At 44.9% G+C, this 27762-nt stretch overlaps 1 protein-coding gene across 1 annotated transcript; it reads right to left on the minus strand.

The window, feature by feature from the left end:
• Positions 1-235: 235 nt before the first annotated feature.
• On the minus strand, positions 236-27563 carry Rnmt (RNA guanine-7 methyltransferase). Its single transcript, XM_075693573.1, has 11 exons — positions 27371-27563; positions 25270-25396; positions 24213-24344; positions 22394-22518; positions 17202-17383; positions 14410-14577; positions 13887-14004; positions 10655-10777; positions 3987-4020; positions 1033-1139; positions 236-358 (listed from the first exon to the last, which is right to left on the minus strand). Exons 1-10 carry the CDS (start codon positions 27410-27412, stop codon positions 1069-1071), a joined length of 1122 nt encoding a protein of 373 aa, XP_075549688.1. The 5' UTR covers positions 27413-27563; the 3' UTR covers positions 236-358; positions 1033-1068.
• Positions 27564-27762: the final 199 nt, after the last annotated feature.

The following is a 27762-nucleotide window of genomic DNA, read 5'->3' on the forward strand; positions in this document are numbered from 1 at the left end:
GCCCTGATGCAGAAGTGTGGCACCAATATCACTTCTATTACTCTGCGCAGATAACTGCTGCACTCTTGAGAGCAACAATCAAAAGAGAAAAGAACTACGAAGGAGGCTTCATATATGTAGCATACAATAAGTAAGGAATGAAAAGACTCTGCCTTTCTTTATTATGTGCTACATATGTGAAGTTGAGATGTGTACCCAACTCACTCATGCCACCACAATAATAAAAGAGAGTGTGCTTGTAGCAAAAACACCTTTATTTTGCTGTTTAGCGAACCTTGCGTAATGCTGGATGTCTCACACTAAAAACCATACAGAACGGTTGGGGCCGCAGGAATCTTTTACACCAAGGCCCACTGAGCTGTAAATAGACAAAAGAGACACAACATGCTTTGAGAAAGAGAGAGAGAGAGAGATTTCATGGGCAGCATATATAAATTAATATTTACAAAAATATAAGATGAAGAAAACTCTAAAGCACTGATATCCAAGTATGTTTAGGTAGATCAATAATTTCTTCCATCGTTCATTAATCTATTCTGACAAAATCTGTTGTCTTTAAAGGATAGATTGAAAACCTTAAGACAGGACCCCAACAGGAGCAATCACAAAAGTTTTGTAACACAAGACTGCGCAATCCCAAAATAAAAAGGCTTACCGATGCACATGTTGATAGCGTGCGTTACCAGGTGATCATTGCCTACCATTTCTATGAATTATCCTGCGGCTCGCTTTACATTCCAAGCTCACATTTGGCATGTGTTTCAGGCTGGCCACATGACATATGTTAATGATAAATAGCTTTTTTGAGAAAATAATATATCATGCCTTAATTAAAAAGCGAGAAGCAACCCCCACTTTAAAAAAAAGTCACGTTGGTGCTTTTTTAACATGGGCATGAATTTTCCTTGTAAAATAGAAAGAGAGGAGGAAGCAGTACTGTGAGCTTTAGTATTGCTCTGTATTTCAGGCTAAATTGAGAACAGCATGCTGCTGTTTGAACTGTGGCAAACACAAAGGAAAATGAACCCCTACTCTGTTGCACTTGTGGTGATGATGAGGGCCGTGGACTCAGTCGTGAGAAGTAATGCATGGCTTTCCAGAGTTTGGGTCTTTTTGAAATGCAAAGACGACATAAATACCTGGAAACAAGGAAGAAAGAAAAAGTCATTTTGCAAGGGCACCCTTAAGAATTCAGAGCAGAACTAAAAAATGTGTTATAGTAAGCCTGAATGCCCCAGTGACACGAAAGTGATACGTAACATTGGTGTCGTCATTACAGCCCTGGTGGCATATTTTCCCTTTTGCCTCTTCTCTGACTATTTTAATTGTGGAAACTGGATGTTTATTTCTATGAGATAATTTCCGCGGTGAAAGAGCAACATAAACAGGCACGCACAATGCACGAGCAGACGAGAGGCCAAGCGTGATGACAGGTTATAGCTACTGCCGGTAACCCACAGCCCTAGTGCCAGCAAAGTGAACTACAACAGGTGCGTTAAAGCAGTACCATCAGTGCAAGCCTGCAGTTTCAGTAGGTCTTCATATCGTCAGAACTCCAGCATTGGATCCACAATTTAGGGATAATAACAGTGCAGGCCTTACGAAAGAATCGCACAGCATGTCGCATTCATTAGAATGTCCCACGTGACAACTTGTTTTCCTGCATTACTGAGCAACTGTATTGCTGAGATGGTGCAGGATCCCAAAGGGTGTTGCAGGAAGTTATGATAAGTAAATTCAATAGTGAGGTGCTGGCTGTGAGCGACGTTTTTTGATTGCCTGGGGTTCATTAATGTACACCTAAATTTAAGTGCCCTATTGTTTTTACATTCTGCCCTTGTAGGAATGTGGCAGAGACTGGGAATTTAACTTGCGACCTTGTACTCGGTAGTACAACACCAGAGCCACAAAGCCACCATGGTAAGTCATTCTGACAAATTCAGATCGGCTTGGAGCAAAGATGCAAGCAAGATTGTGTTCTCAGTGTCTTCTTCTTCTTCTTCTTCTCTTTTTTTTTTTTTTTTTTTTGAGGCCAAAGCATTGTTATTATGAGATATATCCCTTTCAGGTGCCAATCGATTCTGCTTGTTAAAAATCGATGTTAATATGCTTGTCTCATAAAAAAAAAATTAAGAATTTGTCAAGCATGCCAATAAAATCTGTTGTTTTGCATCCTGTCTCCCTGCTACACTTATCGACGCTACAGAAACCTGTGTGGCATAATGAACTTCCAACAAATACAGCAAACGAATCTCTAGAGAAGTTGGTATTTATCTTGTAAACAGTGCAACAACATTACAGTAAACTGGATGGGCACCCTAATTACAATGGACTCCGGATAAACAAAACTCGGTTGAACAAGATGGCCAGATAAACGGAACGTGGGTAACAAATTTGTTTGGCCACCCACAGGCATAATGTTAACAAAGTTCGCTCAAACGGAATGCTATCTTTTTGTGAACTCGAGTTAAGTGGAACTGGAACTGAAACTGCCATATACTTAATGGGCTATTAGGCTGCATACAAATTACAGACGGTCCGACAACTATGTAGAATGGTGAGGCTTAACAGTACAGAAAATTCATCCCAACAGGCAGTTGCAGTGCTGTCACTTCTGTGTGGTCAACGGCGGCTATGCGGCGTTCACATTACTTAGTTTTAACGTTTCGTGATGGCTCCAGCCGAAAGGCAAGAAAAACAAAGCTCTAACACTGGCTACAAAAATAAAAGTCTTGGGCAGCGTAAAGTGCAGCAATGTTTCGTATTCTGCAAGACCTCCTTGTCACAGATAATGAAAGACGAGAATATATGTGCTGCCTGGAGTGGCAGCTTCTTAAAGGGCCGGACGCAGATGAACCCACCTGAACACGAACAAATGGGAAAGGTACTGTTCCTATACTTCGAGCATCCACGTAGCACGAATTTTCCTATCCGTTGAAAAAGAAGGCAGTAGGTTGCATATAGAACGGCCATTAATGTCTTACGTGCAAAAGATGACATTCGAAGAGCCCAATAACGTCGGTTTGTTTGCCACAGAAAAATTAAAACGCACTGTGCTTTTTAAACAAAAAGATATTTATTGATTTTTAGCATTCACTTAAACCAAACTTCGGATAAATGGAACGACTGTTGTGTCCCTTCGAGTTCCGTTTAAGCGGATTCTGCTGTATATTGTATTACAGTGTCAAAAATCAGTTGGGGGAAAAAAGAAAGGTTATAAAAAGTGCACCAAAGTAAGAGCCTCAATGACACCGCAACGGTAGAATCTACCCACCTGGCTTCAAGCTACTCACGAAGTTGCCATAGCAACAAGGTAACCATAGTGACCAAGTCAGAGCCACAGGCAATAAAAACAAGTCTTTTGAGGCTTTTATTAGTTCAAGACGTGCTACATCACATGGCTGAGGAGATATGGAAAAAAGCTACTGTATCACTACCCCCCCCTCCCCCCAGCTTGGCAAAGATCCCATCGCCCGAAAGTACATGAGGCAATGGCATGCAGACACATGATCAACTCAACAAGTACAGCAAACCATACTTTCAGCTAATAGAATAAGCCATTACAAAAACCAAGCAAAGGAACAGCTGGTATTGCTAGTAACAGTGGCCCAGGGTTTCTGCTTTGGTGACCTTTATGGTTGTTTTACATCATGCCTATGATAATCCAACCAAGCATTTTAATAATTTTTTGCCACATGCATAAGTTTGTGTTAACTGGGTTCAACTTAAGAGGCTACTGTAATGTGATTTAATGGTCTCCATGATTCAACATCTGTAACATAATGTGTCGTCCTAGAAGTAAATGGCATGTACGGGTAACATGTGTCACCTTAGATAAAACTGTGCATTAAGCATTATTTTATGTGCCAGAGATGATGAAGCTTTATTTACTAAAGATGCCTCGTTGGCCCAAATAGGTAGAGAGATAGAGATAACAGCCATATTTGTTCTTATGCCATAGATGAGAGACAAAAATATCAACATACTCAGAGCTTCCCATTCTGCTTGAGACAATGTGCCCTGAAAATGAAAGAGAAAAGAATAAAGTAATTGACAGCAAGAAGCTTTAAAAAACAGTTCTAAGCGCTTTCCAAGTGGAGGACTATAAAAAGCTGTACATTAACGTCAATGTTTTGTTCGTATCTCTTTTGCTTTTCGCAAGATGGCTTTACATCAGCTGTCGATTTTTTGCAAGGAACAATTTAGCCATCGGGGATGCCTAAATTTCGTCTTTCTACAGGCAGATTCATTGTACTAGTCTTGCTAGTAGAGGCACTCCCCATGCATAGGAAAGATAGGCATTCGGCCAGGACCTAACTAATCATTCGTTATACAGGTCATTTCATTATACAGTCGAACCCGACTATATTGAACCCGTTTACATCGAAGTATTTTTTATATCGAACAATTTCTGAATTCGGTATAGTTACAATAAGTATATTGTTGCAGGAAGAAAGCAGGCCCACGAGTGTAAAATATAGTATATTTACAACTGGTGTATATGGCATTCAGGCAACTGCCAGACTTCGTCTTCCTCTCGTCTAAATCAACTTCTTCCTTCCCTTCACCGTAACATCACCCTCCCGGCGGGGTAGCTCCATCCCGGTGCAAGTTATAGAGCCTCACTTAATGAGGGGACATAGGGCTTGAGCCTGGCGACGTGAACAACATCGCTGGTGATGTTGGGAGGCACTGAAGGCTGACCGACTGGGGCGATCTCGTATGTCACGTCGGACAGTTGGTGTAAGATCTGGTACGGACCAGAATGACGGAAAAGTAGTTTTTCCGACAAGCCGACGCGACGTTACGGTATCCAGAGAAGGACAAGAGAACCAGATGAAAAATGGTGGTCTCGGTGCCGAAGGTCGTAGCGTCGCTTCTGAGAAGCTTGCAAGACTGTGAGGCGATGACGGGTGACATCTCGGGCCTGGGCGGCTAAGTCAATAGCATCGCGAGCGTAACCAGTGCTGGGTGATTGTACTGCGGAAGGTAGCAACGCGTCAAAGGGCAAGGTGGGGTCGCGGCCATACAAAAGGTAAAATGGTGAAAATCTGGCAGTGTCGTGACGGGATGAGTTGTATGCGAAAGTGATGTATGGTAAAGCGACGTCCCAGTCGCAGTGATCGTCGGAAACGTACATGGCCAGCATTTCAGTTAGTGTGCGGTTGAGTCGCTCGGCGAGGCCGTTCGTTTGAGGCTGGTATGCGGTAGCGATCTGGTGTTCTGTAGAACAGGAGCGGAGCAGATCATCGACGACCTTCGATAGAAAGTAGCAGCCGCAATCGGTCAGCAACTGGCGAGGGGCACCGTGGTGCAGGATGACGCCGTACAGTAAGAAGTTGGCGACATCTGTAGCGCAGCTGGTTAGCAGTGCTCGTGCAAGCATATCTCGTGGCATAATCGGTCGCTACAGCAATCCATTTGTTTCCTTTGATGGAAATTGGAAAGAGGCCAAGGAGGCCGAGGCCCACACGGAAGAAGGGCTCTGTAGGGATATCAATTGGTTGAAGCAAACCAGTGGGAGGCATCGCAGGCGTCTTCCAGCGCTGACACAGGTCGCAAGATGCGACATAACGGTGCACAGAGCGATAAATGCCGGGCCAGAAGAAGCGGCGCCGCAGGCGGTCGTAAGTACGGGTGATGCCCAGCAGTAGGAGCGTCGTGAAGTTGCTGGAGCACGGCGAGTCGAAGGTGCTTGGGAACGACTAGGAGGAGCTCCGGGCCGTCAGGACGAACGCTACGACGGTATAAAGTTCCATCGCATAAGGTGAACATCCGGAGGGACGGGTTATTGGGTGAGGAGCTTAGGCGTTCCATAAGTGTTCGAAGAACAAGATCTTTACGCTGCTCGTCGCCAATATGGAGGAAGCCCGAGAGGGATAGAACACTGATGTCCGAGTCTGCATCGGTATCGTCCGGTTGATCCACGGGATTGCGGGACAGGCAGTCAGCGTCTTTATGCAGGCGCCCTGACTTTTACATAATAGAAAATGTATATTCTTGTAGACGCAATGCCCAACGTGCAAGTCGTCCAGTTGGGTCCTTCAAAGAGGAGAGCCAGCAGAGGGCGTGATGATCGGTTATGACGCGGAAGCTCCGACCGAAAAGGTACGGTCGAAATTTCGCGACTGCCCATACGAGCGCGAGACATTCTCTCTCAGTAATGGAGTAATTTCGCTCGGATGTGGAAAGAAGGCGGCTAGCGTAAGCGATGACACGGTCTTGGCCCTGTTGACGCTGAGCGAGGACAGCGCCGATGCCATGACCAATTGCGTCAGTTCGTACTTCAGTGGGCGCAGAAGGATCAAAGTGTGACAGAATCGGGGAAGTTGTAAGCCTCTCAATCAGGGTAGAGAAGGCTTTCTCCTGTAGTGGTCCCCAAGAGAAAAATACGTCTTTCTTAAGAAGGTCAGTGAGAAAGTGAGCGATGTCGGCAAAATTTTTCACAAATCGCCGGAAATAAGAGCATAAGCCCAGAAAACTACAGACATCGTTTGTGGAACAAGGTACAAGGAAATTTCGCACGGCGTGAACTTTCTGTGGATCAGGTTGGATTCCGGCGGCGTTTACGAGATGGCCGAGCATGTTAATTTCACGGCAACCAAAATGGCACTTGGAGGAGGTTAGCTGAAGGCCAGCCCTACGAAACACAGAGAGTATGGTTGTGAGGCGCTGCAGGTGGCTCTCAAAGTTTGGCGAAAACACAATCACATCGTCTAGGTAACGCAGACATGTAGACCACTTCAAGCCGCGCAAGAGAGAGTCCATCATGCGCTCGAATGTAGCTGGTGCATTGCATAATCCAAAGGGCATGACTTTAAATTGGTACAGACCGTCCGGTGTGACGAAGGCGGTTTTCTCGCGGTCCATCTCATCGACGCTAATCTGCCAATAGCCGGAGCGGAGGTCAATTGATGAAAAGTATTGGGATCCATGAAGGCAGTCAAGAGCGTCATCAATGCGAGGCAGGGGATAAACATCCTTTTTTGTTATTCTGTTGAGGTGATGGTAGTCAACGCAGAAGCGCCACGAGTTGTCTTTTTTCTTTACTAAGACAACCGGTGATGCCCACGGGCTACTGGAAGGTTCAATGATGTCCTTGTCCATCATCCTGTCTACCTCTTTCTGTATGATGGCCCTTTCTGTTGCGGAGACACGATATGGCCGCCTATGAATGGGGCTGGCGTCACCGGTGTTGATGCGATGCGTGACAACAGATGTCTGGCCAAGTGGACGGTCGTTCAAATCAAAGATGTCCCGATAAGATGACAGGAGGTGACGGAGAGCTGTTGTTTGCTCGGAAGGAAGGTCAGGGGTGATCATCTTAGAAACATCGTCTGCAGGCGTCGAATACGAAGGAGTGGGTGACAAAGGTCCGTTGGTACTGAAGAACGATTCAGAGGTCAAAGAAGAAATCTCAAATTCTCCCAAAGGAGTGATATGCGCTATGGCGATACCGTGTGGCAGCACATGCGACGAAAATCCAAAATTGAGGATGGGCACGCGAGCGCAGTTTTCGTGGATCTGGATTAGGGTGCTCGGTAGGGCAATATTGCGCGACAAAACCACGTCACTAAGGGGCGACACGATGTACTTGCCATCAGGTACCGGAGGACAGGGCGTCAGGAGGACATTTGTAGCCGCCTGTGGAGACAGCCTTGCAAGCTCAGCAGAACATAAGCGGTATGAAGCGCAAGTGGTTGCGTCAGCAGGAAGCGGTAGATCCAACTGGACAACACCTGCGGAGCAGTCAATTTGGGCAGAGTGTTTCGAAAGGAAGTCGAGGCCGAGAATTAGGTCGTGCAGACAGTGTTCAAGGACGATAAATATAACAACGGTATAATGGCCCCCAATGGTCACATGTGCTGTGCACATTCCAAGGACAGGTGAAGTACTCCCGTCGGTGACTCGCACAGTGCACGGTGCGGCGGGTGTCAGAACCTTTTTGAGCCTTCGGCGGAGAGCAGCGCTCATAACTGAAAGCTGCACTCCTGTATCAATGAGAGATCTAACAGGAACGCCATCAACTTCAATGTCCAGTAGGTTTCCACAGGTAGGCAGGGTCAACAGAGGATTTGTGGGCCAGGTCGGAGTTGCAGCTTCACCTCCGGGAGCTGCACCGGCTAGTTTCCCGAAGCAAAGCGACCGGTTGCAGAAGGGGAAGAAGAGCGATGAACGGGAGGCGAACGGGACCTACGGCCTTGCGGAGATGGGGAGCAGCTGGATCTTGGTGGAGCACTGTCGGCGTTGATGTTCCTAGTCGGCGTATAGGGCGAGAAAGTACAATTGTCTGGCACTTGGCGGTAGTGACTCTGAGACGACCACCGAAGAGGTGACGACCAGAGGTTGCGGCAATGACGGGTGATGTGTCCAATACCGGAGCAATTAAAATAGATTGGCTTATCATCCACTGTGTGCCAGTCAGCTGGGTTGTGACGGAGTGGCGGAAAGCTTTGCGTCTGGGAGCGAGCGGCCGGCGAAATCTGGTAGGTGTTTGTATGGTGGACTGAGCAGAGAGATGGAATGCCCAAACTTGCTATTTCCTCCCGAACGACCGCTTGTATAAGGGAGATAGCGGGCACGCTTTCCCGACAGTCGGAACGAACTGGAGCCGGAGCCATGGCCTCAAGCTCACGGCGAATGATGCGCGTTATATCTTCTGGTCCTGTCGGCTGAATGAACTGCGGCGGGTCTTCACAAGAAGATGTTGCGGCGGTATTGGGCAATCGGTCGAAAGTTTGCGTGACGCGGCGGCCCTTCGCTTGTTCGAAGCGCCGGTACTCCTTTATAATTGCATCCACAGTGGCACAATCCTTACACATAAGGAGATTGAAGGCATCGTCTGCAATACCTTTCAGTATGTAACCAATCTTGTCTGCCTCGCTCATGCTGTTATCAGCCTTGCGATAGAGGGCCAGCACATCCTGTATGTACACGACATAGGATTCTGTGGACGTCTGAGCGCGGCACGCAAGTTCTTTTTTCGCTGCCAGCTGATGACCGACAGGTCTGCCAAACAGGTCTCGCATTATTTCTTTGCAGACATCCCAGCTCGTTAGGTCACCTTCATGTGTGTCGTACCATTGCTTCGCAGTTCCTCTCAGATAAAATATCATGTTTGCTAGCATCATTGTTGGATCCCATGTGTTGTTGTCGCACACTCGCTCGTACATCGTAAGCCAGTCCTCGACGTCGACAAAATGTCCCTGGGTCCCGCGGATGAGTGAGGATGACCGTTGGCAAGGGCTGCTGAGGCACTGTCGCTTGTGTCGGTTGATTTGCCATTGTGGCGGCAGGTAGATGACGTCCACTGCGAAGTTCCGTGATTGTACCCCGCACCTTCCACCAAAATGTTGCAGGAAGAAAGTAGGCCCTCGAGTGTAAAATACAGTATATATTTACAACTGGTGTATATGGCGTTCAGGCAACTGCCAGACTTCGTCTTCCTCTCGTCTAAATCAACTTCTTCCTTCCCTTCACCGTAACAATATATAGCACAAGTTACGCTTACATCGAACAAAAATAGCGGCGACTCCCAATATATCGAAGTTTCCCACGGAAGTGGGGAAACTGGCGGTGCGGCTCCACCAAACCGCTCTCTCTACCGCGACTGCGCTGCGTCGACCGAGCCATCGACATACCCTGCAAAAATTTATCCTGGCCCGCCCGTAGCACTTGCTCGGACAGCCAATCAGAGACCCTTGTGCCCTCGTCGTGCAAGATGGCGCAAGTGCGAGTTCTCGCTGCTTTTCAGGTTTATTGTGTTTGCGCCTTGTGGGCCTTCTCCCGCACTGTTGCCGGGATGAAGCGGCAGAATTTTCCTTTTGCCATGAAGCCCGAAATCATAAATCGGCTCGAACACAGTGAGAAGTCGGATGCCTTGCAGTGTGCAACATTCCGAGGAGCACTCTCAGCACGATCTTGAAGAATAAGGGGGAGATTAGGGCTAAAGTGGACAAACTCGCGACCCGGTGCCTGTGGCACCTGATGCGTATGCACGACCATGTACAAGTAGTTCATCCGAAATTGCTTCAGACATGCCGGCTTCTGCGAGCCCGGTGATAACCGCAAATTCTGATGAGTGCGACGAAGCCGCTGCTGGTGTTACCGAAGTTTTCCGTTTGCAGAATTTCCGGAAGCCGTTGACGAATCGACGGTCGACGCGTTTGTGAGTGCAGATGAAGGTGTCGCGACCATGGGAGAGCCCGAAAACGAAGACTTCATTGCCGGCATCGTACCGAGCACAAGAAAAAAAAAGAAAGAAAGCGGGCACAATGAGGAAAGCAACGACGGTCCTTTGCCCACGTCCTCCGGGGTGACTGGCGCATTCGCACTAGTCCGGTGCTTCTGTGCGAATGTGGAAGGTTGCGGCCTCAGCTGCTCCAACTCCTTAGACAATACAGAGAAGTGCGGGCATCGCTTGCAGCGAAACTGCCCAAGCAGGAGAAAATACAGGACTATTTCATGCGAAACTAAGCCGTTTCATCAATAAAGTGATTTTATAAATGGTACGTGCTTTTATGACATCCAATTCTTTAGCAGGCTTATATCGAATTATGCTCTATATAGAACTGACAGGTGTTTTTTTGCGAGTTCGATATGAACGGGTTTGACTGTAGAAGCATTCGTTGTAGAGTCGCTCATATGTACTCACAACTTGCGGCCTTCTTCGCGATTCCGGTTCCTGGGCCTTGATCTTTTCCAGCTGCTCAGCAGCATGCTTGTAGTCATCTGGATCTTTGCCCTGGGTTGTCTGGTCACCAAACGGTGGGTAAGCCTGGAAAGTTGACCAGATAAATTACAGAGATGTCATTGGTTAAAGGCAGGTTTTTACATGTGATTGTGAAAGGATGATGGAAAGTACAGGGGCAAGGAACTTCATGCGTGGTCCACACAAAGGTCCGTATAATTGCTATCGCAATAAAACCTGTCTTAAAGTACTAGCACCAATGCACGAGAAGAAATGGGGTTAACCGAGGGGCCCGATTTTTATTAATCATATTCTGAGAAGTCAACAAACAAAGAATGCAAGAATTATAAGTATCATTATAAGAATGTTGTGTCCACCCACTGCCCCCTCTTCTTGCTTTGCTTTCATAAACGTGCAACTCTGTAAACATGGTATGGAGCTTGTTTACCTAGTTTACTTTCACAAAGGCATCCGCAAATAAATCATCATAATGAAAAGTACCTTTTTACATTTTTTATACTTCTCATCTAGTGCCTTTAGAAAATTTCTAACCGCGATCCCATCATTACAATTCCACAGCAACTCTGCTAACGCTAGAAATGTTTGTACATCGTTTCTCCCACATTTCTACACAACTTATAAATTTAAAATGTTAGAAAACAATTCTCCTTTTGTATTTAATAAGTATTTTGACAAAGACCGTTACATATTAAGTATATTACAACAACACTTTGTTCATGCCTGTGATGACGTGTATAGTGGCGTGTGGTGGTGACAAGACCAGCTTGGAATGATGATTGTGTTGTGGCAACAAGAAGAAGATAATTGGTGACGGTGATTGTGGAAGAAGACAACATTAAATGAGGCTGAGAAACCATGTCACCAGAAATTATTTTGACACAATCACCAAAGACAAATGCGAATGATTAAATTAAGCTGTTTGCAGAACTGTGCTGAATGAGGAGCCAGTGAGCAACATGCGAGCAGCGCAGTTGGCGAGGTCCATTCGTGTTTCAAAGGGTGGTGCGGCGTAGAGCTATGGGCGCAGCCCATTCGTCTTTGGAGGGGTGGAAAGGCAACAGGAGAGAGGCATGCAGAGAAGGCTGGAAAATGAGCATGCGGCGACTGTTGGAGCAGTGGGCCATTGTGCAGCAACTTGAATGTCTTGTTTTCTTTTCTTTCTTTTTCTTTTTCAAGGTTTTCGCATTTCACTACCTTTCGCCACAGACACCCAGCAGCCAGACTTCATCATTATAACGAATAATGCGGCAGCGGGGCATTGTAGTAAGCGGGTTATTTCACCATAAAAAACATATAAAAGTTGATGGTACAGAAGCTTCTCATTGTTACAACCAATATATAGTTAAAATCGGTATCGCTATAAGTGGGTTCGACTGTATGCAGTTAAACCTCGATATAGTGAAGTTCGTAAAATTGGCAATCATTTTCGTTGTATTGAAGTTTCATTACATTGCAGTTCGACCTTTCGTGCAAATAAGTACATCAGCCACTTGTACATTTTTCTTGTAAAGAAGGGGCCGCACAACTTTCCAAATTATTGGGCAATCGCAAAAAGTAAATTTGATTGAGGAAGAAAAAGAAGGAAAGTCCTTTTGTTGAATTTGGGTTGGCGATGAAAGATACAGTTTTATGCCTTGTCGACAATATCTTCACATTGGCAGTATGAAGCAATGCCTGCCACGCTTTCCCATTTACCTCGCCCCCGTGGCTCATCCGATGCCATTATGCAAAACGCCAGCAGCGGGAAGCGAATGCTTCGTTTTCCTGTTGGCTTCAATGCCTCTCCAAAACTCAAGATTGCGTAACCTCCAATACTAAACGTGCGGCAAGCAGCATACGTGATTCCATGCCATTTCGGAAAGTACCCGCCCCAGTGGCTTGGCGGCTATGATGTTGCACTGCTAAGAACGAGGTTGCGGGATCGAATCCCAGCCATAGTGGCCGCATTTTGATGGGGGAGAAATGCAAAAATGGCTGTGTGCCCTGCGTTGGAGGCATGTTAAATATCCTCTGGTTGTCAAAACTAATCTGGAGTTGCCCACTACAGCGTGCCTCCTAATCAAATTGTGGTTTTGGCATGTAAAACCCCAGAATTCAATTCAGTTGAATCTCGGAACATCTATTCTTTGCATACGCGGCACACTACATCTCAAAAGGAGCGTGCCAGCTGCGCATGCGCTCAGCCGTGCTGACAGCCAAGCGTTGCCGCGGCTGCGCTAGAACAGGAGAGCTGCAAACCTGCCTCCCAGTTCTTCCCTCCGCTTGCTTTGTGCACGCTTGATCGGGAGGATGCTCGCAATCAAGCATGTTGCGACCGAGCGTGCATTACCGCAAGCAAGCCCACAGTAATGCGAGTTTGAGTAGCTGCCTGAAGACAGAGGCGAGAATACCACTTTCACAACCACTAACTTCACACACACCCGTGTGGTCCCACTAAGCACTGTCATTAGTTACCAGGTGCACCTCCTCCCATGGAAAATGCAATACTTATATTTAAAAATTATGCAGATCCAATGTACATCTTGAAATCTATGTGAAGCGAAGTTTTTGTGAAGTGGTTAATAAAAAGCTATAAATATGCCCATTTCATTCCTGCGTTTTTTTGTGTGTGTGTGCGTGTGTGTGTGTGTGCGTGCGTGTGTGCGTGCGTGCGTGCGTGCGTGTGTGTGTGTGTGTGTGTGTGTGTGTGTGTGTGTGTGTGAAGGAAATTGGCGAACGCGCATTTGCTCTCGTCCACCTGTGCTGATAGAAGTATACATGTGGTTGCGGTCGAATGGTTAGGGCACTGGGCGGCTGTACCAGAGGTCAAAGGTTTAATCCCCCACCATCAGGCACGTAATTAATTTTTTTCTTAGCTCGCAATCTATCTGGCAAGACAGCAGCACCTAATTGGTCAGGAAAGTCTGAAGGAGTTCGCAAAGAAAACTTAGGTTTAATCGAGGGCAGGGGAATGGCGTAGATGAAAAGTGTAATCTTTAATAAGCTGCAAGAAATGCAACCACAAATAGAATGCAAGAACACTCACGTACACAGCGTTGTGTCCAGAGGTAATCAAAGCTAATACAGAACCACACAATATGGCATCTCTCAGGGTCATAGCATTGGCTTTGGATGTTAAAATCAGTCAATTAATCAAGCTCTTCCAGAGAGAGAGAGAGCAGAATGGGTAAACTACCTCCAAGGCCTGCATCTTGCGCAGAAGAATTTTTCCCTCAGGGTCGTCTTTGAACTGGTCGAAAAAATCTTCGAAGCGCTTCTTATACACTAGTTTCAGGCCAAACTCCTTTGCCATCCTGGTGGGGAAAAAATAAGAGGAGAACAACAAAATGCCACACATGGATACACTACACCGAACAGTATAGATAACAGAGGCTGCATTGAAGGCCCTAAATTTCCAACAATGACAACGTATTGAGATTCTTTGACGTAAAGTGCTGCAGCGTGAAAGTTTCACTACGTAAATATTCTTACATATATAAACATTTGTGACGACAAATCTGCTCGTTCCGGCTCCATTTCCCACTTCCTGACGGTTCTCCGTCTTCCTCAACATTACCTTACAACCTCTCCAGTAGCAATGTAAGCGATTCAGCCCGTTTGCTGTTGCCACAGTTGAAAACAAGCAAATAAACAGATGTGCATTACTTCCTCGGTCAACCCAAATACACACAGTGCTATGACACGACAGCATCACTTACTCTTCGAGGACGTCAAAGTTTACGAGAAACTCGGGGCAGTCAACCACACCTTCCAAGTGAAAATCGTACTGCGCTCCAAATAGGGGCAGCGCGTCTTTGGATCCGTGGAACTCAATGTGAAATACATCATTTCCAAACTTGAGGTCCGGTGCCTCTCGCACACGACGGCTGAAATAAGATGGAAAGAGTGAACGAATTGCATGATGCACAAAAATCGCACGATGTAAAACAAGTTAGTGACAATTATAACGACAAGAGAGTTATGACTGAAAGACCACCATCACTTTCTGGCCAGTGTAACATGAGTACAAATATGACCTGGTTTAGGTTAGGTTATACCTGTGCCACAGGGGTGCAAAAAAATGACCTCAATTACTTAATTCCTTAAAGTTTAATGCCATGCACGGCGTATCAAAGATACATACTTAACAGTGTTAAAGCTTAACGCAACTTTTGCTGTAGTGTAGCTTCAGTTTTAGTTCATTATTCTTTCAATAGACAGTGGATTGCGGATCGCAGTTGAAGATCCCAAAGTCAGAGACTGCAACAGCATGACTACATGCATATATATATATATATATATATATATATATATATATATATATATATATATATATATATATATATACACACACACTACAACTTACAATTTTAGGAATCATGGCTCATGCACATGGACACATGCACACTCGTAATACACAATTCTAAGGTCAACTAAAGGTATTTTACATTATACATGCCTAATAATGGTTTCAGTGGCATTTCTAGTGCTTTTATTTGTAAAATATTCTTTTTTGACGATACAATTGGAGAGAAACTTGCTGCATAAATTGTAGCAATCATCATCATGGTGTTCGATTCTATCAAAATTGCACATGTAACCAGCTTTAGGTCGCAATGGCATAGAGAAACTTGAGGTCTTAGACAATTAAGCTCACCCATGCAAAACAGGTATTAGGCTAGAATAGGTTAGGTTGAGTCAGCTTAGGTTAAATGCAAAATTTGAAATTACAAGGTTAGAGCATTAGAAAAAAGTAACCACTCAGGACTGCTCCTGGATTCCAATGCTAGGAGTCTGGCTAGTAGTCAGACCCTCTAAAAGCCAAAGGTGACAGAACGAGCAGAAAATGAAACAGCTATAAAGGGATTATCAAAGTGACAGCCATTTCCCCAGCTTGGCTTTAGTAATGTTTTCATCCCTTTCAGGCACTGTATACACACTATTTCAACCCCCAAAAATGCCTCAATTTCAGAATAACTAACAAAAATACTAATGTTTTAAATGCACTGCATAGGTCTTAACGCTTTGAGGGTTTTTGCAGCACATGTATCCGCTGATCCGTCCTGCATGGTTTTTGACGTACGTGTATGACGTCAATCTTACGTTTGCTATTCCAGGCATATTAGACACCACTGGTTGCTGAGAAGTGCAGCCATCTTTAAGGTAAGGTCCCCCAAAAGAAATTTGAGATTGTGTTTCCGTGTACCAGTGCGCGCAACCCGACTTGCTTATCTCCGAGCAATTACCCTCGAGCAATTTACCCTCGAAGGGTTAAAGCACTTTTGATTGGACCTGGCTGTAAAATTTAATAATATGTGCCAAGTATGTTAACAAAAACAGTTACATATATACATATGTCTGTGTGTTTACTGTTACACTACAGTATGCGTCGTCATACAGCTGGCACTCTCCTTTCGTTCCTTGTTTTTGACAGTAATGATTTGTACTAGGTAAATTTCTGGATTGACTTGTTGCATTCCTAGCACAATTCATGTGGAATTTCTGCCCCTTGAGTACATAATACTAAGAGCAGAGGTGTCGCGCCCATATTTGTACATGCAGCGAAACCTTTTTCAAAAGAATTCGATATTCCTAATACGTTTTGTACTTGTATGTTTTCAACAGCGGTGAAGATGCAAGAATGTGTGCTGAAACTTCTGAAGTCTGAAGGAGTTATGCCTCATTTCTATGACTTGTCACTACAATTACCTTGGTGCTACAATTACCTTGGGACAACACAAAAGAGGAACATTAAATCAGCCTAGAGTGATCAGGTATGCTTACAAAACTTTACTTTCATTGACTTACCAGTAAGAGGTTGAATATTAGAAGAGAAACAAAGGTCTAAATTCCAGTTACTGAACTTAACACCACAATGCCGGTATGTCAGTGTGATATCATGAATGTTGAAATATTTCATTGTATTTAGACAGTTTTGGCACAGTAAATGTTCTTGACGTTTGCTCATTGGCTTGCTAATTGGTTTCCTTTGTAGTAATTGTTTGGGTACATTTGGGTTGATGTCTCATTTTCTCTTCATTAGTAAACATTCTTGAGACTTGCCAAGTTGAGTCTTTGACTATTTTAGAATTGAATGTAAAACCATCTTTAACGACAAAACATTTCACAGCTCATTTTCCAACATGGCAAACCAGAACAGGAAGGCCATAAGGCCTTTTTTAATAGTGCATAAATTCAAGAGCTTCTTGCCAACTCTGACATGGACAACAAGCCACATTCGAGGGACAATGACAGCGACAAAGAGGTCAAATTATTCATCGCCATTATTATTATTTTTGCTCGAATAATCAGATCAGCACACCTTGCACAGATGTTCAGCAACATATCACCAGTAACTACAGTTTCAGTCTAAAGCCTTGCTAATGTCTCACTTAAAAATTGGATTTGATGCACTAAAAAAAGGAAAACTCTAGCACAAAATGGGCGGAAACACCAAAAATGCCTGTAAGTCGCAGGTTTAGTTCATGGTGGAACTGAGATGCAGACTCACACGAGGTCATTGGCATCGGGCGTGGTGCCGATGAAGTAGCCGCCAGGGGCAAGGCACTCAGCAGCGTTGCGAAGCATGCACTGGGCTTGCGGCAGACTCTCAAAGCTGTAGTGGAACGTGAACTGGCAGCTCACCAAGTCCAGTGTCATGTCCTTGTGCTTGTAGCGGTCCTTTAACCGCACCTGCAGCCAGGAAGTCGGCATCAGTACATTGTGCGTGTGTACCGCAATAGCCTTCACTGCAGTAAAACTTCGCTTAAACGTAGGCCAGGGTATCTCGAGAAACTCGGCCTGTATTTACAAAAGTTCTTACACCAAGTCTGTTCGTAAGAGCACGTGTCAGTCAATCTTGATGTCGGACATATTATACTAGTGAAGGAGGCTGGCCAATGGCAAGCTCCTACAAACAAAAGGCTTTGTGAATTTGGCTCCAGTTCATTCTGGTGAAAGCTGACACAACTGAAATGCATATGCATGGGCTTGCTAATAGCATCCGTAGCTAGCGGCTGTTTGTCAAATCGAGAAACAGTTAAAAAATGTTTGATCACATATGATTTCACTGTATCATGTATTTTTTTTTTTCTTAAAACAGAATGATCTGCATGTTTTTTTCTTCTCTTTATTGGTATACAGTGGAAGCTTGATAAACGGAAATAGCTTCAACAGAACTGCCGCTTATACAGAACACTATCCTCATGGTTGGTTGGTTTTGTACTGATGCAATTATATTTAGCTTTGTCTCTCAGAACTCTTGATATATGGAACCAATTTCCCTGGTCCTTTGAAGTTCTGTTTAAAAAGAGTCCACTATATATAGCAGCAAGAAAGTACTGCGCTCACTGATACCTTGTGCTCAAATTTTGCAACAAGATCATATTTTCCCTGACTACATAGTTGTTGACAAGAACTTGATAAGTTGTCACGATTGCCTTGCTGTTTTTTGTTTGTTACTATGTATGCTTTAAGCCCTTTGATGATATACAGTTAAACCTCGATATAACAAAATTCTTGATATAATGGAGTACTTCACTTTTCACGACTTCTTGTTCATAGAACACACATACTTAGGACCTCAACGTAATGAAGGTAGTTCACACACGATTTCAATATAACGAACTTTCACTGCCGTCGCAATGAAATACCGAGACAACAAATGGAAACTTCCGCAGCCGCAGAATTGTTGAATTACAAGTGGCTGTTGCGAACGCACCTCTCAAATCACGCGCTGCTTGACCAAAAGTGATCACCGAAGCAGAGCAGCATCACATTCTGTATAAAGCAGCCCAAGTGCAATAAAATCCTATTGCGCTACGCACGCTGTATGCTTTGGGTGCGAGAGAAAGTGTGCGAGGGTGAGCTGAGAAGAATGGCGGCTCAATGAGTGCCATCTTCACGCGTAAGCTCTCGGTAATGCAATTAAGCGCATGTGAAGAGGGGAGTGGGGGGCAGGTATGATGCGCGTCTCCTTTTCTAGTGAGGCTGCCAGCGCGGCTGAGCCCGTATGCAGACCGCGCACCCTTTTTTTGAGGTAATCTGCCATGTGCGGAAAGAGTGAGTGCGTCAAGATTGCATGGCACCATGTGCGCTGTCTTCCCACATATTTACTACTGAAGGTTGCATAATCTTGAATTTCGGTGACTCTTTGAAGTGGAGAGGCAGACGAAGCATTCACTGCCTGCTGCCGGTGCTTTTCATGATAGCGTCATCCCACCACAGGTGACACTGTAAGTCACGGGAAAGGAGTGGACGTGAAAGCGCAGCTGGCTTTACTGAATTCATACCGCCGATGTGAAGATATCGTCGACATGGCATGAAACCGTACCTTTCGTCGCCAACTCGCAAATTCAACAAAATAAATTTTGTTCACTTTAAAATTTATCTTTTCAATTGCTTGATAATTCAGAAAATATTTTGGCCCCATCCGTTAAAGAAACATCGATCGGCGAATGTACTTATTTGCATAGAAGGTCAAATTTCAACACAACGAAATTTCGATATAACGAAGCAAATTGCCGATTTTACAACCTTCATTATATCAATTATTTATACCGTAAAACCTCGTTAATTCAAAGTCATCGGGACCGCAAAAAATCGTTAAATTAAGCGGGTTTTCGAATTAACCGAGCACAAAAAAAAATGCAACCAAGGCAAAAAATTCCACTGCAGGAATGCGCTACCCTTATGCGGCAATCTTTGGATTACTTAAAGTAATCAGAGATTCTAATTTGCCACGTCCTATAGTTCAAAGCTCCAAGGGTCATGTTTTCTAGTTGGCCAACTACGTGCAGCATTTGAGAATTTCCACCGTGGCACTCAACAAAACTGCGGATAATGTTCAGTTAGTAACTTGCGATTCGCTGATGATATTGCCTTGCTTAGTAACTCAGGGGACCAACTGCAATGCATGCTCACTGACCTGGAGAGGCAAAGCCGAAGGGTGGGTCTAAAAATTAATCTGCAGAAAACTAAAGTAATGTTTAACAGCCTCGGAAGAGAACAGCAGTTTACAATAGGTAGTGAGGCACTGGAAGTGGTAAGGGAATACATCTACTTAGGACAGGTAGTGACTGCGGATCCGGATCATGAGACTGAAATAATCAGAAGAATAAGAATGGGCTGGGGTGCGTTTGGCAGGCATTCTCAGATCATGAACAGCAGGTTGCCATTATCCCTCAAGCGAAAAGTTTATAACAGCTGTGTCTTACCAGTACTCACGTACGGGGCAGAAACCTGGAGGCTTACAAAAAGGGTTCTAGTTAAATTGAGGACGACGCAACCAGCTATGGAAAGAAGAATGATAGGTGTAACGTTAAGGGATAAGAAAAGAGCAGATTGGGTGAGGGAACAAACGCGAGTTAATGACATCTTAGTTGAAATCAAGAAAAAGAAGTGGGCATGGGCAGGACACGCAATGAGGAGGAAAGATAACCGATGGTCATTAAGAGTTACGGAATGGATTCCAAGGGAAGGGAAGCGTAGCAGAGGGCGGCAGAAAGTTAGGCGGGCGGACGAGATTAAGAAGTTTGCAGGGACAACATGGCCACAATTAGTACATGACCGGGGTAGTTGGAGAAGTATGGGAGAGGCCTTTGCCCTGCAGTGGGCATAACCAGGCTGATGATGATGATGATCCGATAACTTCTCTGAGAGCGGGTGCCTGGGGGGGGTTCATTAGCGTCGTCGTCGTCGCTGTCATCGCACATGATCGCATCAGCAGTAGCTTCACTCTCCAAGTTTGAGTAGCACGTTTGTTGATCATTCTCAAAGTTCAGATACTCAGCAAGCCGACTGCACCTAATTCGCTATCCTCTGCACAGAGTGCATTGATGCAGTCGCAATACTCGGCACCTTCTTGATCAAGTGCACATGAATAGCCAGCATCAGCATCGACAGTGCTTTCCTTTGAGAAGCCAGCGTTTTCGAAACACTGCATGATCAAAGTGGGTTCCACTTGCTTCCTTGCATACACAATAAGGCATATGGCCCCGAGGAGGTCGATAGAGCACTCCTTGCTGTTGTCGTAGCAAAGGAGCATGCGCTTGAGCAAGTGGTGGCGGTAAATCTTCCTCGTGCGGTGAATGATGCCTTGGTCCATTGGCTGTAAGATCGATGCGGTGTTCGGAGGAAGAAATACCATCCTGATAGCTTTTAAGTGCGGGACGTCACCATGCACTGGGCAATTATCAACAACGAAGAGTACATTCCTGCCTGTGGCCGCGAACTTGCGGTCAAGCTGCCGAACGTAATTTTCAAATATCGCGCCTGTGACCCAGGCTTTCTTGTTGTGAAATCTTGTTGTTGTGTTGTGAAACGTGAAATGCGAAGGTTGTGGGTTCGGTTCCCACCTGCGGCAAAAGTTGTGTTTTTTCATCCACTTTAATTTCCATTAAATTATCGTTTCTTTATTTCATTTATTAAGCACAAGTAATTTCCCCTATGTTGTCCTTGGTGTCAGTGTTTGTTGGCTTCCCATATGAACCATCCGTTGTTACACTTAACTCTTCATGCTTAAGCTGTACAGCCAAGTCGTTGGCCTTCTCCCGCAGTATAGTTCCATTAACAGGAAGGCGGGCTGCGTTTGCTTTCTGCAGCCAGCGAAGTAAAGATGGTTCCACACCGTGGTATGTGGGAGCCCATACTCGCGACCGCTTCGAAGAACATGTCTTGCTGTAGGCCTCCAGTACCTTCAACTAGTTCTTCAATATTGTGGACAACGTCGAGAGGGGGCACGCTGTGCCTTTCAGTCAACTCGGAACTAGGAACACGTGTTCTTACCCGCTTCTTGGATCAAGCAGAACTTCTGCTGCAGCGTTAAGGTCTTATACTTTGGCACCTTCCCTCACTGGCACTTCTGCACAGTTCAGGACAAAAAAAAAAAAAAAACACCATGCTAGCTGCAACACCCCTAACCACCGCACACAAAGAAACGCCGCAGATCGGCGCTGTGCGCAAACACGTCGCCGAGAGAATGAGTGAACGGCATCCAGTGGCAGCGGCACGGACCACGCGCTGAAGCTGCGACCACTGTGACTGCAAGGAGCATGCGGAGTGGAGGACGAGAGCACTTGACAAAAAAAACGGTATGGCTGCTGCGTTGCAGTGAAGTACATCTTCTCTGCAGGTGCGCGTTTCGGCGGTGCGCGGGGCGTACCGTGGACTGATTTTTGTGCTAGCAGTACAATGGGTCGGGCGCTTTGTCTATAAATAATTGTGATTGCTATGTGGCGTCACCTCGCGGCTCCAAATGGCCGTCGTTTTGTCGGCTTTACGGTGAAACGGGGATCGGAAAATGCTGCATAGCACCCCAAATCTTCGAATTAACCGGGTTGGCCTAGGCCACCGGTTCAAATTATCCGGTCAAATTTACATTGCAAAATACAGGACTGCAGGAAACCTTCAGTTATCCAGGATGTTGAATTAACCGACTTCGAATTAACGAGGTTTTACTGTAGTTCTGCTCATGGATTGGTGTCAAAAGTCAATGTCAACAGCTGTTGCACTCAATGAACTTGGTAGTGTTATAGATAGCACTACATCTGTGTGATTGCTTCTCAAATCATGTAACCCATGCCACAGGCCCAACCACATAAAATGCAAGTTTTCTTATGTGCTTCTATCATTTTGGCAGAGAGAGAGAGATAGAAAAGAGGGAGAGGAAGAAAGATGGAAAAAAAGAAAGAAAGAACATCTCACCCTGGTGCAATCTGCTTCAATGAATTCAGCCTGAAATATGCGCCCTGGCTCCCGTTGCCTCCGGTGCCGCTCTTTGAGCTCCTGGAAACGTTCCTCTGCGTGCTTGAGTGACGTCCCTGCTATGTCTGCAAAGAATGTTGCACATTTCCAATGTGACGTGTGCACAAAACATGCAGTCTAGATAGCCGTGTAAACAAAAGTGTAGCATAGACTGTGCATAATAAAGGCAAGCAAAATGCACAAAGGTGAAAAGTAATGTTGCAAGACTTTGTATGCCATGACTAGAGCATGAAAACTTTAGGGGCAATGACTCCTTGCTTTGTAAAATGACCAACTGGTGGGGTCTAACGTAGCAAGGCAACACAGAAGTTATGAGAGACGGTGTAGTAAAGTACTCCAGACTAAATTTATCTACCGAAGGCTCTTTGACTTGCACCTAAATCTGGGGAATGCATGCATGCAAGCATGTCTTCATTAGAGTGCCTGAAGACACCGTTACGGTTACATATGTATGTGTTGTGTTGGCGTGCTCCGCAAAACAGCCTTGTGCCACTTCGTCAGAAACATCCCTCCATCAACAGCTTCTAGGTATGTGAGAAAAATGAGCTTTCACAGGTTCCAAAGTATTGGCAGACCAGGCGTAACAAGAAAAGGTGGTGGCATAGTAGCAGGTGCATACGCTGGCATGACTGGCAAGGGTGAGGTTGACGAAGTTACATTGGACTTCATGCCATACAGCAAAACCGAAAACTTAAGGAGCAAGCAGTGAAGAGCCTGTTGCAAGAGACAACAGAATGCAGCAACGTAGCAAGAGGTCATCCTTGTCGCCAGAATGTTGAGTTGACAAGCAGGGGGCATTGCCGGTGAAGAGGCATACACGGCCAGCCGAACTGCGCCGAAGCAGCTGAGGCAGCGACTTGTGAAGAGCACGAAACGGAACTCTCTCCCTTTATTTCATGCTGTGCTTAAGTACCTTGCCCACTTGTACATGCAACTTCGGCACATAACATAACCAGGTAAGTCTTAGCTAGCTCGCTTAGCGCCATATTGGTTGAGAAGCCACGCACTTCACGACACAACAATATGGCGCAAAGTAAAAATGGTACAATCGCATGTTAACAACAAGCCAATAAACACATAGACCCAGACAGGGTGACCATACATTAAAAAAAAAAATATATATATATATATATATATATATATATATATATACATACACATGTCACACGTTAAGCATTAGGCAATCTGTGAGCCATATTAAAAGCTCCACGGGGCCCGAATAGAATAAATCTAAGTGAAAGACGGGGTTATTGCACAGTATTTGTATTCACTGCAAAGGCAAGCCTTTTATTTGCTTGTTGTGAGCAAAGGGCTCAATGTGCCGAGTCAGACTCGCTGGAATGTGCAAGTTAACGAAATACTTGCACATGAAATACTTCCTTGAATAATTTTACAGAGAAATATTTTGGGTTTCCTCAGACGAGGCCTTGAATAAGTGCATTCAATTAACGCTGTATCATCCAAGAGTGGATCTGCTAAGTTCTGAAGAGCCGTCCAACCAATGCTGTATGGGAGACTGGGAGTACTGACTAAACCGCCTCCGATAACCATAGTTGTGTATGTACGCAATGAAAACCTTCCACAGCGCTTAAGGGAAAGCTATGAGAGCAAAGCTTTGCACCTGTGTCAGATTGCCAAGTGGTCCACATTAAATAACATGAGACTTCAGCTGTCATAAAATGAGTAAACAGAAATTGCAAGAATGCAGCATTTGCTGCCTCTGTGTTGTGTTTATCTCATTTTAGAAGAGAATGATTACCGGCACAAATGAGGTACGAGATGTCCCCTTTCTTCCACTTGAGCAGGTCTCCACCTTTGCCAGCACCGAGGTCCAACACATGAAACGGTGAGTCTTCTGGCTTGTCCTCTTTACGTTTGGCAATGTACTCGCCTGTGAAGGCATTAGATAAAAACCATTAAGAGAGAAATCTTCATGAATTGCACTCAATTCATATAATCATACAAATAATTATCTGCAAGTGCACATGACTGATTCTGACTTTAGGACACCACAAAGAGAGAGAGATAAAAGCAAAGGAAAGACAGGGAGGTTAATCTGAGGATATCTCCGCTTTAGTACCCTGTACCAGGAAAGGGAAAAAGGGGTAGGAGAAAAAGAAAGAGAGCACATGAAGGAAATAACAAACAATGAAGAACTGTCTGTGGAGGTGCCACATAGTCATAAACAATGTCAAGGTACCACTGAGACATGCAATGCTCCACAGTGCACAGTCACAATTTGTCACATAATCCAGTGTATCCTAGGGAATGCAGCAGTGCCTTTATAGTAGCTCGCACTGATATCCGTGTAGTCCAGTGTCCAAGAATTTTGTTTTCTGTGAATGGAAGCTTTTCAAGCTGGACGAGCGTGGCCGAGAGCGCTGCTCTTTGCTGGTTGAAACAAAGAACACCACAAACGCTCCTTCAAATCTTGGCACCTGGCAGTAAACAAGTTTAACATTATAACAGAGGGTTGTGACCTATCCTGTGCACAGAGTTGATGCAGCTGTAATGATTTAAATTGATAGAAATTATTGTAGCACTACTAAAAGTAGCAATACGGCAGTTTGGGCTTGTTGGTTCACATTTATGTTCCAAATGGTAAAAAAGCTCCAAATAAAGGAAGAGAAGGAAAGGTAGGCACAGTAACATGTGCTGAACTCACAATTTAACAATTGTTCTCACTTGTTTGACACTTGGTAGGATATGCACGCATGTAAAAATGCATGAAAATTTTTTTTCAAGTGTTGATGACACAGTGCAGTAAACGAGACGCTGTCGCACATTCTTGCACTAAGAAAAAAAGGTGCACTTACGTATTAACATGCTCTTGGTCCAGTTGTTGAAGTTTCTCATGTGCAGTATACGGCTGCGTTCCCTCTCTTGCAGGCCATTGTTGCCGATACTGTTGTAGTGGCTCTGGACGACAGGAGCCAGCCCCACCTGGAGACAAGAGGAACTCTGAGAGCAGACAACTACAGCACAGCTGTTTGAGCAGAAAGAGTTTAGCCATTGCAAGGTGCTAAAAGGACATTGCACTGAGCAGGATGTTGCAGAGGGCAAATTTGTCATGAAGCTCATTTTGGCCAACATCTTGCTCCTGCCCTCTCATGTATATGTGAAACTGTTAGTGCAACTGATGCCACCATAACATACATCTAGAAGTAGAGAGCTGCGAGCAACACTACTCATAAAAGGGAGCTTGGTGGCGATTGGGGGAACGATTTCTGTCACCCTGTCAGAGCACAGACGTCGGTAGCACTTGTGAAATCAACTGTCATGCCAGAGAATCTGTCACCTCCTGTACAATCTGACAGTTGTTTCTCCGATCCCAGCATGTGCAAATAGCTGACAAATGCTGGGACCACGTCAAAACTGCGCTGAGAATCCTGATGCAGTTGCCAACCATTGATAGCCTGCCTGCTAGCCACATTTTCCTCTGAACAAACATCATAGGTCGCAATGCCACCTGCTTAACATGGTATGTGTTTAGTTGAGTTGGAATAGTGATTCTACGGCAGTCTATCAGCGCGTACACTGCACAAAGCACTTAAGCAATGTCTGTTGTGTTCCTTTCATCATTAGTGCGGGAAGGCGGGAGATACAAATTCAAGACGATGAGCAAAACGAGGACAAGGTAAAAGAGGGAGCCAACATTTTAACAAGTGGACTTAACTTTTTCAAGGCGCCATATGCTTTCCTAGGCACAGTATATGTAAGAACCCTACCTATATATACTGCGCCGAGGAAAGTGTATGTGGCCTTGAAAAATACAAGTTCACTTGTCGAAACAGATTGGCCCCCCTTTTACCTTGTTATCGTTTTGCTCATCGTTAATGTGGTTTGTGTCCCTTTTATCTGACTGCCGGCCATGGATCAGTTGGTTATGTTTTATGGATGAGTCATTGCCTATGAAATTCATCTAGGGCTGAACTCAGCCTCTCTAGAAGGCTATGGAAGAGAGTGGACAGTAACAGGCTATGGGGATGTGGCCATGGATGGAGGGCACGTGGAGAGAAGCAATGACTCTTGGCATATTTTTTTGGTGAAAGAATATCTACTTATGCTCATTTAGTGTCACAACACTATACCATTAGCATAAACATGCCTCAAACATTGTAGCACAAAGCAGTGCAGCTTGTAACCAACAAACAACAACACATCCATTTCTTTGTACATAGAAAGGACAGATAGGATACAGGACACTTTTTGTAGGACCCTGAACAATTTAATGTTGTATACCATCTTGGTACCCAATACACTACAGGTGAGAAAAGCATTCTATAAAGCCACCAGAAATTCTTGACGGATGTAATTATTTTAGACATTCAATATATCCGACCTGTCCCTTGCCCCCCTTTTTTGCATTTGTTTACTTTTTTTTCTTTTGCATGCGGCAAATGCTTACATTCTGTTTGCGAAACGTAACCTGGATTGTTTTGATGTCTTTGCCAGTAGTTGCTGAAGTCCCTCTCAAGCTAACGTCCGAGTTGGATTTTCGATCACGCGTCTTGCTTCTGTGAACGCATGAAAACGTGCAGTACTGTGCCGTGCGCATTTAAGCACAAGCAACTCGACAAATGAACCATGGGTCTCTACGAAACCTATGTCGCCGATGCAACACTCCGTACAAGTAACCCGCCAGCATGCAGCTGCGGAGGAACACCGTGTACCCATAGGTGAAATGTTTATTTGTAGCACTACGAGACCGATGCAACACTCTGTACTCCCGGGGGCATGCAGCTGTGGAGGAAAACTGTGCACCAGCCGGTGAAATGTTTATTTGTCGTAGGTTCAGTATGCACAGTGTGCTTGCAATCTAAATGCCGATTCCCTTCAAGTTCGCATGAAAATCAAGGCATCTTGGAAGTGTTTGTTCGTGCATCACCTTCCACCGAGTTGGGTCAGTTTTCTTACCAGAGAATTCGTGTCAGTTGCTGAAAGGGCCTCCTCAGACATGACTGTCTATAAACGTACGTTCCACTTAATCTACTGGGCTAATTACGGCTGCGTTAAGGGAAAATAACGAAACCGAAAGGCCATGACAAGAACGACCAAAGATCTATCTGCCAAATCCGCCGCAAACTGTGCCAACTATGTAAACATTATAAAAGTCAATACGAGTCAGTCGCAGCCAATACTTGATGATGCTGATAAATTATGTTGAGTTAATAGTAAAAAAAAGTAAAGTTACACTAAGTTTCTTTAAAAATAAGTTTATAATAAAATTTTTGTTTATGTGCACATATACGTAACAACGTCATAATTTTCTTAATCAAGCCACTGGCGGTCTTGATTGATCAGTAATC

The sequence above is a fragment of the Dermacentor variabilis genome, chromosome 5 (assembly GCF_050947875.1).
Source record: "Dermacentor variabilis isolate Ectoservices chromosome 5, ASM5094787v1, whole genome shotgun sequence".
In the NCBI taxonomy this organism is placed as follows: Eukaryota; Metazoa; Arthropoda; class Arachnida; order Ixodida; family Ixodidae; genus Dermacentor; species Dermacentor variabilis.